At 38.4% G+C, this 16509-nt stretch overlaps 1 protein-coding gene across 1 annotated transcript in view; it reads right to left on the bottom strand.

Annotated features, from left to right (window-relative positions):
* Positions 1-460: 460 nt before the first annotated feature.
* LOC149297802 (unconventional myosin-Vc-like) overlaps positions 461-16509 on the bottom strand; it is a 50723-nt gene continuing 34674 nt past the window's right edge. Inside the window, exons 26-41 of the mRNA XM_089488238.1 lie at positions 15455-15548; positions 14893-14956; positions 13993-14073; positions 13121-13301; positions 12505-12598; positions 11567-11630; positions 6380-6449; positions 6055-6142; positions 5813-5911; positions 3842-3996; positions 3571-3660; positions 2944-3094; positions 2355-2637; positions 1241-1415; positions 1022-1102; positions 461-613 (exon numbers count right to left, since the gene is read on the bottom strand). Of these exons, the coding sequence (XP_089344364.1) occupies positions 461-613; positions 1022-1102; positions 1241-1415; positions 2355-2637; positions 2944-3094; positions 3571-3660; positions 3842-3996; positions 5813-5911; positions 6055-6142; positions 6380-6449; positions 11567-11630; positions 12505-12598; positions 13121-13301; positions 13993-14073; positions 14893-14956; positions 15455-15548 (1923 nt within the window). The remainder of the gene's footprint in view (positions 614-1021; positions 1103-1240; positions 1416-2354; positions 2638-2943; positions 3095-3570; positions 3661-3841; positions 3997-5812; positions 5912-6054; positions 6143-6379; positions 6450-11566; positions 11631-12504; positions 12599-13120; positions 13302-13992; positions 14074-14892; positions 14957-15454; positions 15549-16509) is intronic.

Genomic DNA, 16509 nt, shown 5'->3' with positions numbered 1-16509 from the left:
TTTCTCCTCAAAGAGTGTATATATAAAATAATTAGAACAAACAGTATAATTTACTGTTCATTGCTCTATAAATGTTATTGCTTAGGTTCAATAAAATGCTAGGAACATTTTGTTCTCATATATTCGTGAGCTTCGATGTTCTTTTAATAGATGAATGTAGCTATACAGGGTTTATTAGGGCAGTACATCCCAAGGGTATAACAAAGGGTTACTGTTCACTGGGAAATCTCTGGTTTCGCTCATCACAGGGGTTGTTTCGCTGTGAAATCGTCTCTTTGACACTTTGCATTGGTTCCTTTCTCAGAGAAACTGAGAAAATGTTTCTTTGTGTCACATTCAAAATGTGGACACATCATTTACTGACATCCAAAATTAGCAATACATTCACCAAGGGATATCGTTCCTTTAAGAGTCCTTCACGTTGCTTTGTCATTAGATCACGTGGAGTCTTTTTTTAATCCTAGATTCTCGTAAGGAAGCCAAGTTTCAGGCTGCTGGGAATTTGGATAATTTCCAGCGCATGTGGAGATGGGCTGAATGGGAATGTCACTTGGAAGAGGTATTTGCTGTCCAGCATTAACTGTGAACCATCCTCTCGATTGCTGAGCATTGACTGAAAGAGCATTAAAAAGATATCATTTCTATTAACAGTGTGTGTATATAACAATAAGTATCGCCATTCATTAAAGTTTTAAAACCTGTTCCATTTGTCTTAACAATGAATTAGTTCTGCATTAGCAAAGCTGTGGTCTGTTGCAGAGAAAGGAGAATGGATAACTATTTTGCATGTTGTGATGCACCAACAATTTTAGTAACGCCTGCTACACCTGCACTTTGCGAGATGAAAAAAAATAAATACATAAGTAGTACAGTATACTTGTTAACTATTTTTTTTAAAAAACAAAGAAAATATAGTTTATTAAAACAAATGAAAAATATATAACAACTGTGCAAAACTGCTGGAGGACAATACTAATAATATTAGAAATCAAGAAAAATTAGTATTAACTGTACAAATTACCTGAACCTTGCGCACAAAAGATGGTGTTACTCGCTTCTCAAAGTCATCAATAGGAGTGTAAGAGTTCAGAATCTTCACAATCTGCACATGAATCATAAATAAAGCAGGTAGTCACAAAGTGAACTATTACACACTGGCGTAAAATGGATCTGCTCAGCGGTGATTGGTGAAATGAAAATCAAACTGAATGACTTTATAAGCAGTGATAAAAAATATTACCTGCATAGGTGAGAGGGTAGTACAGCGTTCACATATCTCCTTGGCATCTTCATCTTTGATCTTCTTCACCTGCAGCAGCCATGCGGCCTGGGAGAGAGGTTCAAGGGTCTCCTTCGCTGTACTTCCTTGCAGATTCTTGCCTTGCAGCCATTCCTCCAAGTAGCTGATATTACATCTAAACATAGGGGGCAGACATGACTTATGGAAACATGTTAAAATAGAGCAGTCACCTAAATATACTTTATATTAATCACCACAGGATAAATAACCCGCTATATGTGATGTTAACACATTTTAAATGGTTCAGCAGCTTATACTATGTTTTAATAGATTGTAAGCTTGTTTGAGTTATGTTACATACTACTTGTTATGTCCTGTCCACCCATTGTACAGCGCTACGGAATTTGATGGCGCTATATAAATAATAAATAATAATAATAGTGAACATGCCTGCCACAAAGCTAATGAAATGATTAGTACTCATCTCATAGCACTGTATTGCTCTGCACACTACATTTCCCAATGGTCTTCCTTGTTTATATTTTTAAAATAATCCTAACTTGCTTTTTTATTATTTATAAATTAGAACAGGGCCCAAGAGACAAGTATTTCAAGGGATGTGAAACTATATTAGCGCATATACCAGTATAACGCGTTTGATGGCAAGAACTTAAAATGTACTGTTAATAGTTAAAATTTACTAAATTGTACTTGATAAATGTAAAGGTGTTTTTAGATCATGTCGTAATGGCCTTAATACAGGGTACAAAAATAGATATTCCTTCATTAGTGTGCTCATACACTGAATTAACAGTACGAAGGAGCTCTCACAATATGGATCTAAGTGAGTGAGGATGAACCCTGCATATTGTGAACCAAGTTGCCTATTAACATGGAACACCTGAGGTACACTAAGAGTTCACTAAAACACCATACGACACACCGGATTCTCTTTGTTTACAAGCAAATCCTGCCTAATAAACATAGCATAAGATGTGTGTAAATCAAAGCATCTACCAGACAATTAAACCATAACTATATGATATGGACTATGAAATCTGAACTTGTTGGGGATGATTAGATCCTAAAACCCCATCACTAATAATAGCTCTACCTTATCTGCATTCCTTTCCTGCAAGAACACATGTCTTTGCGTAAGAAAAGGCTATTCAGCGTGACGCTTGAGATCAGATAGAATAGCTGCTTGACGGCCTGCTTCAGCAGTTCAGAGTCCATGCCATGCTGACACATAGTGGTATAAAAGTAACTGAGTTGCTGAAGGATTGAAGTCATTGTATACGTGTCTGTATCATCTATACTGGAGGAACGTTTACGAAACCCAGTAGGTTTGGCAACTGAAATTCCATGGAGGCTCTCATGTTCCAACATCCCGGGCACTAAAACAAAACACATTTTAAAGTAAAAAATCAAATACTGTTGTTTGTTCTTTGAGACAAATGTGTACGTGATGCCATAAAGTCAATTTATTAGCTTAATTATACATTAAACCTAAAACAATTGTGCCTGCCTTCTCCTGGGTTTGGTATTTCTTGATCAGTAAACAGACAAGGTCTTTCAATATATGATATTTACTAACTAATGATGCAAATATTTACATTCTGCTGTGATGGAAATGTTACTAATGGACATTCATTGACAGACTCTTCCTTCATTCCTAAATAAGGTAATAAAAGTTCTCTTACCGATCATTGGCTGAATGTTGTTTTCCATAACAGTGATAAACTGATGGTATATCCTAATGGCCAAGTCACTTATGATCTGTCTATACTCAGACAGGTCAAAATTCTTCAAACAGTTTTTATTTTGTAGTGGCAGGTTATACTTTGCGAATTCCTAGAAGTGACAGATGTGACAAAGTAGTTAGTGGCTGTTAGTAAATACAGCTCTCACACAGCTATATATATATATATATATATATATATATATATATATATATATATTCATTTCAGAACAAATTGCTCTTTCGTTGCAGAATTCTTAATAGACTATTAAATGAATGAAGAAATGGACAACTGATTTTTTTTGTAATCCTTAAGTGCTTCAGAAGGCCCCATGGGGCAGAGACGGGTGTATATCTAACCGAAAACTTAAACGTTTCTGGTTGAGAGGACACAAGTGCGTTGTTCCGGAGAGTGCCCTGCTCATCAATCAAAACATAAAGGAGTGATTCTAGTGCAAAGTTTGAAAAGTGGTGACACCACCATAGCAATTACCATGACCATTCCATTGGTTGAAGTAAAATCTCTTTTTATACATAACCTGCAATGCATTCTAACATTATATTCGCGCAGAAGGCAGGGTGGACATACCTCTTCACCACTGTATTGTTTTAAACAGTTGAGAAAATGATGAACATTTGACAGCCAGAATGAGAGCATTTCAAAGTCCTCTGCGTGATCCTAGATAAGAACAAAACAATCTACTATGAAATGCACTACTATTCCAAATCAGAAGTAACCAGTATGAATTCTAATATAACCCAATTGGTAATTACACTTCGTCACAACAAAAAGGTATTGTTTTTTTATTTTCTCTCAAATTTGTATAAACTACATTCATGTTTACAGTTATGGATCTCACCTTAATGACTTGCTTAATGCCGTTGATGGTTGCATTCATCAGAGACTTGATCCTGTCCGCTTCATTAATGTAATCAGTATATCTCACACACATGAACATGATGTGAGCTGGGAGACCGGGGATCATATTAACTACAACACCACGTGGTTTGAGATCTGTCTCAATTAGAAAAGGACATCTATATTTATGTATATTAAAAACACTGGCTGATATCAGCATTACAATACATATAATGCATGCCTGTAGTATTATAGTCAGTATATTTGGGTTAGTGTAAAGTGTTACAAGAAATCCAACCTTTTTCAAGAAGTTTATTTGGAATGTCAAATGACCTAGAATCACGTTCTAATACCTACAGGTGCCGGTTAAGCTCTGGGGCTTGGGGATACCCACTGTATTAAGGCACCTATGTTACAAAAGGACATTATGTCACATGCCCTCAGGGGCTGTATGGCATGGTCAGATCAGGAGAATCTCGTTATACACAAAGACACAACTCCACAGTTATTATGGTTACCACATGCCCCAAGTTTCCTCTTGCCTCACCACTATTGGTGTTGTCCTTTTCTATACCGGATTTATGGCTGGCCAACTGGATTGGAGAGCGCATAGGAGAGTAGTAGCAACTTTTTAAAAGACAGCTTTAATATTTCGAGTCCTGAACCTTATGCTTACATCAAACTATCGCACTATATTTAGCTGACTATATCTCTGGGGAGGATCATATTACCCGTGTTTGCTTACATGCTTACATGGAGAGGGGCATCTCAGCCTGTTATTGCTGTCCTCTCTGACTGACTGCAGAATGGGGTTCATGGAGGCACGTGGAAGACATAGGTAGAACTTTTTCACTCCCAGAAGGGCATCGCTCTTTTGGGAGCCAAGTCACATTGTCTACACCATACAGAATAATTGCACAAGGTGCTGTATAGATGGTACCTTGTCCCAGCCAGGCTGGCCAAAATGTTCCCAAAGTACAGAATCATGTACATGCTGTAGAGGGTGTGACGCCAGCGGGATCTGGGCTTTATCGTATCATAACAACGGGTTAGGGTTGGAGCTGGAACAATCTCACCGAATTACATTTATGAATGCCCCCTACCCAGGCATTCGATCAAACACTAGAAAACGAATAATGCATATATTTCCAGCAGTCCTGACCTGTATAGCCAGAAAGAGGAAGAATCCATCCCATCCCTCACTGGAACATGTAATAGTTCAGTACAGGTTTTATGAAGAGATGTCTTATCGTTTGATCTGTTTGTATGTCCACCTGGACAAAACCATCTCAATATGTTGAAAGGTGTAGATGCTGGCCAAACCCATTAAATATATAATGTCTGAGAGGTGGCATATTTACTAGGGTTGGGGAACCTAAGGTGTGCATTGCGCAAGATAGGATTTTTTTTATGCAATATCAATATAATTTCCTAAGTAGGTAATATAACTTCCTAATAGGAGTTTCCTATTATTTTGATGTGGAAGCATGTTCATTTAATCTGGTTTTTAGCTTCCTCATTTATTTTCTTGAACAAACGTTTGTCTTCCTTTTGTTTGCAATTTCTCTTTTTCTTGGACTTTTCCTTTTTGTTTTCTTCTCAAAATATTAGACCGTGCACCTGCTAGTTCAGGATATAGGAGAATTTAATTTTAGTACCATGCTGTGGTTCTTCTGTCTTTTTGTGCACTGTGGTGGTCTGACACCTTGTTATTTGATGATACTTTACGATGACGCAATAATATTTGGTTTAAAAGAATACCTCTCTGAGGATGGAACAGCTTGTTCAATCTGTTATATTAACTGGAAAGTAGTTAAGGCCACAAAATCATACTTGCGGTTTACAAATTCATAATCTTAACTCATATGAATAAAAGGTGTGCGATTTCAGAGTGATGATCACATACTGTGATTTACTCTACAGACACACATCTAATCTTAACGAAAGACAAATAATATTCTTACAAACTTACCTAAAATGAGATTGCTAATGAGTTTTGGCTCATCTTCTGGTATGAATTCCAGCATCCCCAGGTATTCCTTAGAAACAGTTGAGATGCCCACTTGATTATCTGTGTAAAAATAGGTTGCCTTTTAAGATTTGTATTTATATAAGAGATGTGTTTAGAAACATGTGCCGTTCAGTGAGTATTAATTATAAGTATGTGTTGCTTTAAATACATCAAATAACAATAACCATCTGCATGCTATATACCTGTTTCAATAGACTTGGTAAGAGCTTTGATTTGATCTTGGAGTTTCTTGATAATTCTGTCCTTTTTATCTGCCTGTTCCTCATAATCCTATTAAAAGAAAAAAACAAACCATAAGATTCATTAATGTGTTACTAAATACTTCTAAACATGAAGTCAAACATATGTTTTATAGATACAGTAAACGTTAACAAGTACTCAGTTTGTATTTCTGTTACATCATAACTAAAATAATATTTTCTCCTGTAAACAAATGTCCCCTTATATGTCCATGGGAAATGTAGCCATTTTCACATTTCTATTTTGTTACTTTAAATAAATGTTGACCTGCTTTATTTGTCGAATGTCTCCTTCCTCCTCATCTTCTTCCTGCACCTGCTTCATGGAATTCTGCAATCTAAATAAAGAAGTTATATACTTTCAAAATCAGAACTTTCATTTTATATTTTAAGCATTAATCCTTACATGATGATTATAAGAAAAAGGAATTATGACAACAAAGATTTCTAACATATCATGCCCTCGCCTTATGTCACATTATTGTTCCAGATGATTATTCCAAATGTAGCATTTCGCACTACCATCATTTAACATCATTTAACATTTATTAATCAGCTACTGTATAATTGTTCTTATGTCATATCCGGTTTGGGGAAGTCCAAATGTAATCATGTTTCTTTTGTTATATAATAACAGGAGATTCTTGTGAGACTTGAATGATTTCTGAGAACCACCATCTGAAGGCATTCAAGAGAGGAAGTATTTATATTTTAAAAGGAATTTTTGTCATCTATACTACTGACTCAACAGAAAGGAACTGAAAGACAACAACAAAATTTCCCCTAGGGTGGTTTCTTCCTACCAAAAATACCTCTGATTTCTAGCTATAGCTGTATTACAGAAACTAAGTTACAATACAGGAGGAGTGGACCAGAGACACTCATATCACCACTAAAGTCGAAACACAACAAGAATGTACCGGCAGGACCTTAAATGTTTATTTGTTACTACCACACAGTGGATGGCTGCCTGATGGGATGGATGGATGGATGAATGGATAGACAGAAACCTGATGGGATAGATGGATGGATGGATAAATTGATGGCTGCCTGGATAGACAGACACGGGATGGATGGATGAATGGATAGATAAATAGATAGATAGATAAAATACAACACACATTAATGAGGCAGCTGGACATAGCACATTTCATAATTATGCTGAAAAAGATTGCTGTTAAGATATTATTTGCCATTTGTCATTGCCTTCGTGGGAATGTGGCAAATTCATATTGTTTCACCATTACAAAAGGTGATTTAACCCAGCAAGTTCACCAAAAGAATGTTGTCACGGAGCTGGCTCGTCCGACCGACTGCCTCCGCTGTCTTGTGCTCCCTTAGCCTGGGACAACACACTTTCCCCGGTTCCCCAGTCACTAGCCGAGACTCAGTGTAGGGTAAAACCAAACGAAGACTGATTTATTTTAGACACACAGGGCTGGATATATCCAGCAAAACACACATTAACATAAAACAAGATATTGGGACACAAACCGCCCCCTTAATCTGCCTCTCAGAGACAACGGGGGCAGTAACGGGATTAACAATACAATAGGGGGGAGACTGATTTATACAACATTAAACTGAAACAATGGTGGTCACTCCCTGGTGGCAGATCCTGGCTGTCTGCTGGAGATAATCCCCTCAGCCAGTGATGAGATGATACTGCTGGGGGTAGCCACAGAAGCCTTTACAAACCCAGGGCCCATAATCAATAGGGAGGAGACTGGCAATCAGGCTTCTCCAGTGGTCCCAGTGATGGAGGCTTCCGTCACAATTCTCCCCCCTTCGAATTGGACTGACATAGGATGAGACCCCAAACGGGTTGACTCCGTAGTCAGTCAGTTTATTTGGCCCATTAATGCCCTCCCAAAATTGGTGCTCCTGCTGCTGCTGGGGAGATGGGCCGGCTGCGCCATCTCCCGGGTACCGCTGGGGAGTGATGCCGCCTGCATCCCCTCCCTGGTGCTCCTGTTGCCATTGAGGAGGGAGTTCCGGTTGATCCGGTCCTGGAATTAGGTTCTGCTGCTGGGGGGGCGGGTCGGCCGCTGTATCTCCCTGAACTCCTGCAGCTTTGGTAGGTGCTGGGCAGAGGCCAGCGATGCTCTGCCTGGTTGCCAGCACTTCAGCTAGGGTTAGGGAATCTTGTGGGTCGGCCTGCCGCTGGGGAGGGAGGGCCGGTTCCTCTGCTCCCGGACATGTGAGCTGCCGCTGGGAAGATGGACCGGCTGTCACATCTCTCGGTTCCTCCCACTGCCGCTGGGGAGGAAAAACAAGTTCCTCCGCTCCCGGACATGTGAGCTGCCGCTGGGGAGAAGGGCCGGCTGCCACATCTCCCTGGATCCCTGTAGTCATTGCAGGTGTGGGGCAGAAGCCAGCAGCGCTCTGCCCTGTTGCCAGCTCTTCAGCTGGGACTAAGAGATCTGGGCAGACTGCCCAGCATTCTGAGGCCCCCGGTGTGGAGACTGCAGTGTTATCCACCCCTCTTGGGTAAACATCCTCAGATGTAAAATCAGTTAGATCCACAATCTCTGGATCTGGTTGTGGAGCACAGTCGCACAGCTCCAGTATCGGATCTGGATTAGCTGCCCAGTATCCCTGTGACTCAGGGGTGGAGACCGCAGTCCCATCCACCCCGCCTGGGTCAACACCCTCAGCTGACCACTCAATCACATCCACAAAATCCACACAATCCCTGGACACCGGGGCATTCTGTTGAACGCGGTCAAACAGTTTTTTATACGCCTTCTCCAGTTCCCATTCCTGCGTAATTAAAAAGTCTAAATCACCTTTAAGTCCTAGTGCATCTGGGAGGTCCCACTCCCTGAAATCCCGGATGTCCTCAATCCGCCACTCCGCTGTGCTGCCGAAGTCCGGATCCTCCTGAAGACTATCCCATAATAATCCAGGGGCAGGGCCACCAAAGTCATAGCCCTCTGGAGAACAATCTTTCGCAGTTCCCCAATATGCTTGCTCTGTATACCACTGCAGAGCCCTATAGTGATCTTCCAGCTCTACCTCCTGTTGGACCAGCTTGTCCAATTCGGATACCCATTGCTCCTGGGGTTGCTGTCCCAGGAAAGACATCCGTAGTTCCCGCTGGTCTCTAATCTTTTGTTCGGAGCTTGGAAGACACTGACCCCGGCGTATAACAGCCCTCTGCCATACTGACCGTCGAACCACTTGCCTCAGTTTCTGGTATTGTTCTGTAGGCAAAGCAGTGGTGTAGCAGGAGAGGATGACCCGCAGCAGTCCCTGGAATTCGGATACCACATCCATGTCCTTGCCAAGGCGACCGAAGTCTGCCGTCCTGTCGGTCAATCCCGGTAGAAAGTAAGTGTCCCTCAGACTAAGAAGAAATCCCACCGCTGCCACCAATGTCACGGAGCTGGCTCGTCCGACCGACTGCCTCCGCTGTCTTGTGCTCCCTTAGCCTGGGACAACACACTTTCCCCGGTTCCCCAGTCACTAGCCGAGACTCAGTGTAGGGTAAAACCAAACGAAGACTGATTTATTTTAGACACACAGGGCTGGATATATCCAGCAAAACACACATTAACATAAAACAAGATATTGGGACACAAACCGCCCCCTTAATCTGCCTCTCAGAGACAACGGGGGCAGTAACAGGATTAACAATACAATAGGGGGGAGACTGATTTATACAACATTAAACTGAAACAATGGTGGTCACTCCCTGGTGGCAGATCCTGGCTGTCTGCTGGAGATAATCCCCTCAGCCAGTGATGAGATGATACTGCTGGGGGTAGCCACAGAAGCCTTTACAAACCCAGGGCCCATAGTCAATAGGGAGGAGACTGGCAATCAGGCTTCTCCAGTGGTCCCAGTGATGGAGGCTTCCGTCACAAATGTAATATACAAAATAGTATCAAATGGTATCTTGAGTGGTGAGTTACCAAAAAAGCAGGCTCTGACACCACAGGATCAGACGGTCAGAAACAACCGGGGATGAGTGGAAAGCAGCAGCCGAAGGTCCCATTATTATTGAAAAAGCTTGGACCTGACAAGTGGCAATGAACCAAAATTCTATACAAATGAAAATCCAAGGCATCTACCTAGCCTTTTACATGAAACACATTTGACATATTAATTCCTTAATTAGCAATCGGTTGCTTGTCCACCTTGTACTAAAATGATTTTGTGTACCCTTTTCTTTAAAAGCAAAATGAATGGCATGCTTAAAGGTACTGTTCCACCTGCTGGATTTCAAACCTCTTCTCATAAATAATTCTTATCAGGTCAAATCTTGCCTCATTCACACTTTTGAATATGTCAAAAAAGGGCACAATTTATTTTACAAATTAGATGCCACTGATAAAAAAAATACCCCTGAATTATGCCCAGTAACATCCCCTGAGTAAAATAATATCCCACATGCATCCTTACATACATTATTTTTACTACTGAACTATTGGTTGGGGACAAAGAAGGGTTTAATTTTAATGTATATTTCTAGTGGGAGGGTAAGAGGTGTGCGGGCACCGATTTTTACATTCTGTACATTTTTTACGTTTTTAATTTTAATATTTTTTCATTTAATTAAAAAAAATGACTTTTTGACTGGAGATGCCTTTTCATATCTCAGGGATCTTTCTTGGAACTGAATGGTAGCCCTTATGATACCCAATTATTTATGAACTTTATTTCATTTTTTATTTTTTTTTTATATATTTTATTTTATTTTTTTTATATTTTGTGAAGACGGAGAAACACAGTTTGGTCCTTACTTCATTGCCTGCCATTAGTTAGCAGACTAGACACTCTGGGGACCTTTTTATTTTCAATGTTGTTTCAAGAGAAAGCACAAACGTCTGCTGACAGAGGAGACCCCCCCAGGCTGTTGAATGTGACCCTGATCTCGCCCTGAACTTTAGGACATGCTATTACATCCTTGCTCCTCTAGGGCTTGTTTTATAGGACGTAATAGTACATCCTAAGGTCGCCAACATATTAGAGAGAGCAATTAATGTTCAGTCTATGCAAAACATCATCTTTAATATATGATATATATTTGAATATTTATTTTTTTTTAAAGTAAGCACACACTACATTATATATACACTCACATTTCCCGGTGCTGCTGAAATTAACAACATGTACATACAATAATCCAAGGAATCAACACATACTCAGCCAATACTATTTAAAAGCTGCTATCGGAAGTATAAATGTTGGGGACCTCCTCACATTATATGATGCTTAGCTTGCTACTATATCAAAGTACCCACATTTTCACAACTCCTATTTAATTTGACATGGCTATATTGCTTACTTTGGAGCTGAATCAATGGGACTGTAGTGCCTTATAACCCACCAAGAGTCACCTGCAATTTAAAGCCCACTATGGATACCATTAATGATTTGTTGGCACGCTGGTCTACCAGTGTGATGGCACAAGCAACAGTGAGCAACAGTGAAGCTCTGTCTTACTTACTGTGGCGTTACTACTTCTTCTTCAAGAGCTCGTTGTTTGTGGTTAGTTACTTTCTCCTCTTTTCCTGTAATAGTAAGTGTATACAAAGTAAAATGCACTTGCTTATTAAATGAACCATTCTTACAGAAACAGCCTTATACTCATAACTACAAACATTACAGATTAAAAAGCATTTGAAGAATTATGGAATGAAACTAGCACCAAAATATTGATAAATTAAAAAATGAGCACAATTATTAGTTAGCTTTTCATTATATATCAATTAAATCGGTGCACAAAACAATCACTGACCTCTACTTGTCTACAGTTATGTCTTCAGTTCAGATTTCTGACTGATTGTATTGGCTCTCTATTGTTTTATGTGCCAAACTGTGTGTGTTTTAGACAAGGCACATGCCATGGAGCTTTAATGTGGCCTGGGGTCTATGGTGCACTGCATGTTACATAAGTGTACTTTTAAGTCAACTTAATATTGCATGAAGACACATTACATTATTTCTTTATTGTTAGTTGCGATATAAACTTCTCTGTATCCTCAATATGTTTGTTGCACAATGAATAATGCAGTGGCCACCTGTGCTATGTTCTACACCTTGAGGCGTATCTTGTACTTACACATGAAGCAGTTAATATTTAGCAATTACCCGTTGTTCCTTATAAAGTGTTGCCATCTATGTATGTTTAGTTCTAAAAGGAAGACTTGCTGAGAAAGAGCTTCCATCAACCTGTGATTTCAAGGGCCTTAACTCTTTTACATAATGGTACATTTTCTCTGAAATATTTGTTGATGTTTAATTGGTGGTATAACAGCTTTGAATAAGCATACTTGCTTAAATAACTGTACATATTTTATCCAGAATTCACACAAGCCTTACTCCTACTATTCAGAAAAATACAACTTAAATAATCTTAAAAACCTATTGCGGCACTAATATTACCTGGCAGTTTCATGGACTGTTCATAGAGGCAGCCTTGGAGGTCCATATTTTGTTTTTCAAGGTCTGAAATCTTAGCCTTGAGAGTAGCCACAACCTAAAATTAACAAAAACTTAATGTAACCTACACTGAGTCAATACAGTGTTGACCTACATGGGTGAATAGATTTCTACAGATGAACATATGGGACAGTTACTGAATTAATAATTTAGATAGCAAACCCCTCAATAATTGAATAGCCTTACATGAGTTTGGACCAGATGTTTAGGAGTTGGTGTTATGAGACCCAAGAAATCCCAAATGCCAGGCGATATTACAGGATTATATGTTAGATCGTTTTTGCTTTAATCTTGTTGTTGCTTTTAATTAGTCAATTGTAGCAGACATTTTTAAATGCCTATCAAACGAAATATACATTAAGTATAGATCTATGGTATTCCATGCAAACAAATGCATTATGTACAAGTGAGTTGCATTTTAAACAATTTAGCCCTTTTTATTAGAATCCTTACCCCAACATTTCATAATCAGATAAAGCATATTCCTAAGCAACTACTAAAAATGTTACAGTGTAAAGTTACAATAAAACTTATAATAGTGGAACAGAACCTCAAATACCTTATTCTCAGTCGTCAGCCTTATGATCTCCTGTCTGAGGCTATCATTCGTTTCTTTTTCTTCATTGCATGATTTCTGCAGTTTTTTCACATCATCAGCGAGGTGGTTCACATTAAAGTTTAACAATTCAATTTCTTTTTCATAGCTCTCTTTTTGAGTTTGAAAATGGCTTTCCAAAATTCTGCAAAACACAAAAAAGATCATACCAAAATATAAATAAAATACACTGGGGGTCTGATTGGAGGTGTGCAGCAGTTAGCATGGCTTTTAATGATTCTGAGACTAGGACATGAATTTTAATCTAAAAATTACAGTAATGTTCAATGATCCAGTACATAATAAGGTAATCAATCAAACCATTATATTATTACATTTAGCTATTCTGAAAAGTAATAGCAATGATTAAGGTTGCAATGTGTACCCTCATTCAGATGTATGATCAAGGCAGATAGAATAATCCTGTGCCAATTGTCTCTTGTACTTACACAGTTAATGTATTTGAATTATCAATACCGAAAAAGTACATTGAACAGTCATACATTCTATAAGGCGGTCTTGATAAAAAAAAAAGTGTATTCTAGTTTAGTGGTCTAGCAGCAACAGGAGATATTTCCAATGATCAACGCAAAGCTTATGATCTGGCATTCTGTAAACATGGATCAAATGCATCTTAGACTGTAATAATATGGACAATAATGTACACTTGGGTCCTTAGCTAAGAAAGACACCCCATTTTCTCCTTTTGCTTACATTTTTCCAAGAGATCCTTTAACAGAATACATTTCATGTTCCAATAATGGAAGTACGCCTGTCTGACCAAACCTGTTTAAGCTATGGAGTAATAATCAGTTGGTGAAATAAAAAAATTGTACCTGGTGGCTTTTTTCAAGCCTTCGTATGCAAACCAAAGTTCTCCATCTTCATTTATATTTCCCAGATCCTCTTGGGCGAGTCTAGGAAGGGAAAAATATAAAACGCATACATACGTTTTTATGCAAAACTTATATTGTCTTTAGGTGAAGGTTTATAAGAACTTAAAATGAATTTGTCAGGTTTTAATTTTTCACAAGTAAGTGTATAAAAAGTACCCTTTAATGTAGTTTTCCTTTTAGTTTTATTTGCTTTTTCAGGGTTTAGTGAAGCAAACTATGCTATGTTTTGTTGGGAAACATCACTCATTTAGATTACCAGCAGGCAGCCGCCCTGGAGTCTAGTGTCCAGGTGTTTTCTTGCAATCCTAATGCATTCTACCATAAAAATGGCACCTTATAAAAATAAGGGTATGGGGTCCATGCAGTGTTTCCCATGGTGGGGCTGATATTTTTCATTATTTAGAACAGCCATATCACAGGAGAAATGTTTAAATTAACATGACTGATCCTGTAAATACTACTGTCTCCCGGTGAGTATATTTCCACATGGTGGCAAAATACCTATAGATCACTCAAAGTTCAAAGTTTGGGAATTGGGTCCCCTTCAAATTGATTTTTATACAAAAAACTAAAGACGTTCTGGGTTGCAGGTTTTGTTTATAAACATAACTCCTTCAGAAACTAAAGGACAAAGTTAAAATCAACATAATAAACCACTAGAGTCAAAAATGGCTGTTTTAAAACTCACCAAGGAGGACACCTCCTAGTGAAACAAAACTTGACAACCCCTGTCTATTAAGAGACACCTAAAGAGATTCAGACCTCGAAAGGATCCAAAATGCCTCACAGAAACAGAGTTCATATAAATCTATAAAGGAATTTATAGTCAGGTTCCTATACCTGTTTTTAACATCTTCTATTTCTAGGCTGTCCAAGAGCTGTTTAGCCATTTCATTCATCTTTTCTGAAACAAAATAAAATACATTCAATAAGCACTTGGAGCAAAAGGCTTTAATCATTCTCTTCTAAGTCTTGGTTTCCAGAACCAATAAATATGAGAATTTTGTGTTGTATTGTAATTTTGGGATTCTGAATATACAGCATTTCCTGTGAGAAGGAAAACTGATGTTGTAGTAGCCCAAGAACAAAGTATTTAGTTGAAGTTTATACTTTTTATCGGACCAGCATAGAAAAATATGTAAAGTCACAAGAATTCTACATGAGGAAAAGACTTTTGAGGTTCCGAAGTTTTATGTTGTTTTTTTTTTTTTTTGTTTGTTTGTTTTTTACATTTTTTCTATTTTGGATAGAAACTGAATTTGGCCAACTGAATTTGGTTTTATTTGAATTTACATTTTCTTACAATATAATTGATAAGGAAAAGAACATCTCTATAGATATATTACGTAATAACTGTTCTGTACTCAATTTGGAAAACCCTATTTCAATCTATAGTTCTTACCTCTCATTTCTTGCTTTTGAAACTGCATCTGGTTATCAGACTCTCTCTTTTGGGCCTCAAGAACTTCAATTTCCTTTTGTAATTCGGGTATTTTCTGTTAAGGATTAACAAAAAAGAGTCGTCTGGGGTTTATTTATTATTATTATCTTTGAAAAATGTATGGAGCACAATAACTAGTCTATCTTGTTACATACTGCACAGAGCATCCTCCGACCGGAGTCCATGACACTGTACAATCAGGACGCATGGCAAAAAGAGAGCACATAATCAGTTTCAGATGAATTACAGTGATATGTCCAAACGTGAGGCTGAAATAAATAAAATAATCTATGTGCAAATATTTCTTGTACACACGTATCTATTATACAGGGTGTGCAGGGGAGGGGGTGACAACTCACTGCACCGGTGATTTCACGTTCCACCCTTTCTTCGGAGACCCTTATGTCCTATTCCCCCTTGGCTTAGTATTTCTTCAAGGGTCCTCCTGAAATCACTATGACCAACATCTGGAATGCCTTTTCAGATTTAAACTAACTGTAATTGGCCCCATCTTGGTACTTCTTTTGTGTTACATAGATTGTAAAGTTATGCTTTATTTTATAGCGTCATGACAGTCCTTCATGCACCAGTAATGCATTTCATTAACGCCCGGGCGCAAGTCTGGTCTACCCATAACAACTTAACCTTAAATCTTACGTGTGTGCGTAAAAATATTTTAATAAATGATGAATATAATCAGAATTATATATAATATTTTACCACTGCTGCAAAAGTACATTTTGTAAAATAACCCAAAATATGTCTCATTTGAGGATAACCCTAATACAGCCCCACGTTATGTGTAAATTCATAAAACTCATATTAGATGCCATTATTCTCACCACTCTTTTGACATAAAAAAGGGGTACCCCTACCCTATTTTATTACAAGTATCACATAAAAATAAAGCCTTTAAAACTGTGTGATTTTTTTTTTTTTATGAATTCTGGTTTTCCGATACATTTTTTCGAAATATGTCCCAGTCCTAACCAGTAAGAAGGACTCTGTTTACTGGG

The sequence above is a fragment of the Sceloporus occidentalis genome, unplaced genomic scaffold (genome assembly GCF_023333645.1).
Source record: "Sceloporus occidentalis isolate IW3139 unplaced genomic scaffold, rSceOcc1.0.p SCAF_37, whole genome shotgun sequence".
Lineage (NCBI taxonomy): Eukaryota > Metazoa > Chordata > Lepidosauria > Squamata > Phrynosomatidae > Sceloporus > Sceloporus occidentalis.
This window is presented reverse-complemented; position numbering and strand designations above follow the sequence as displayed.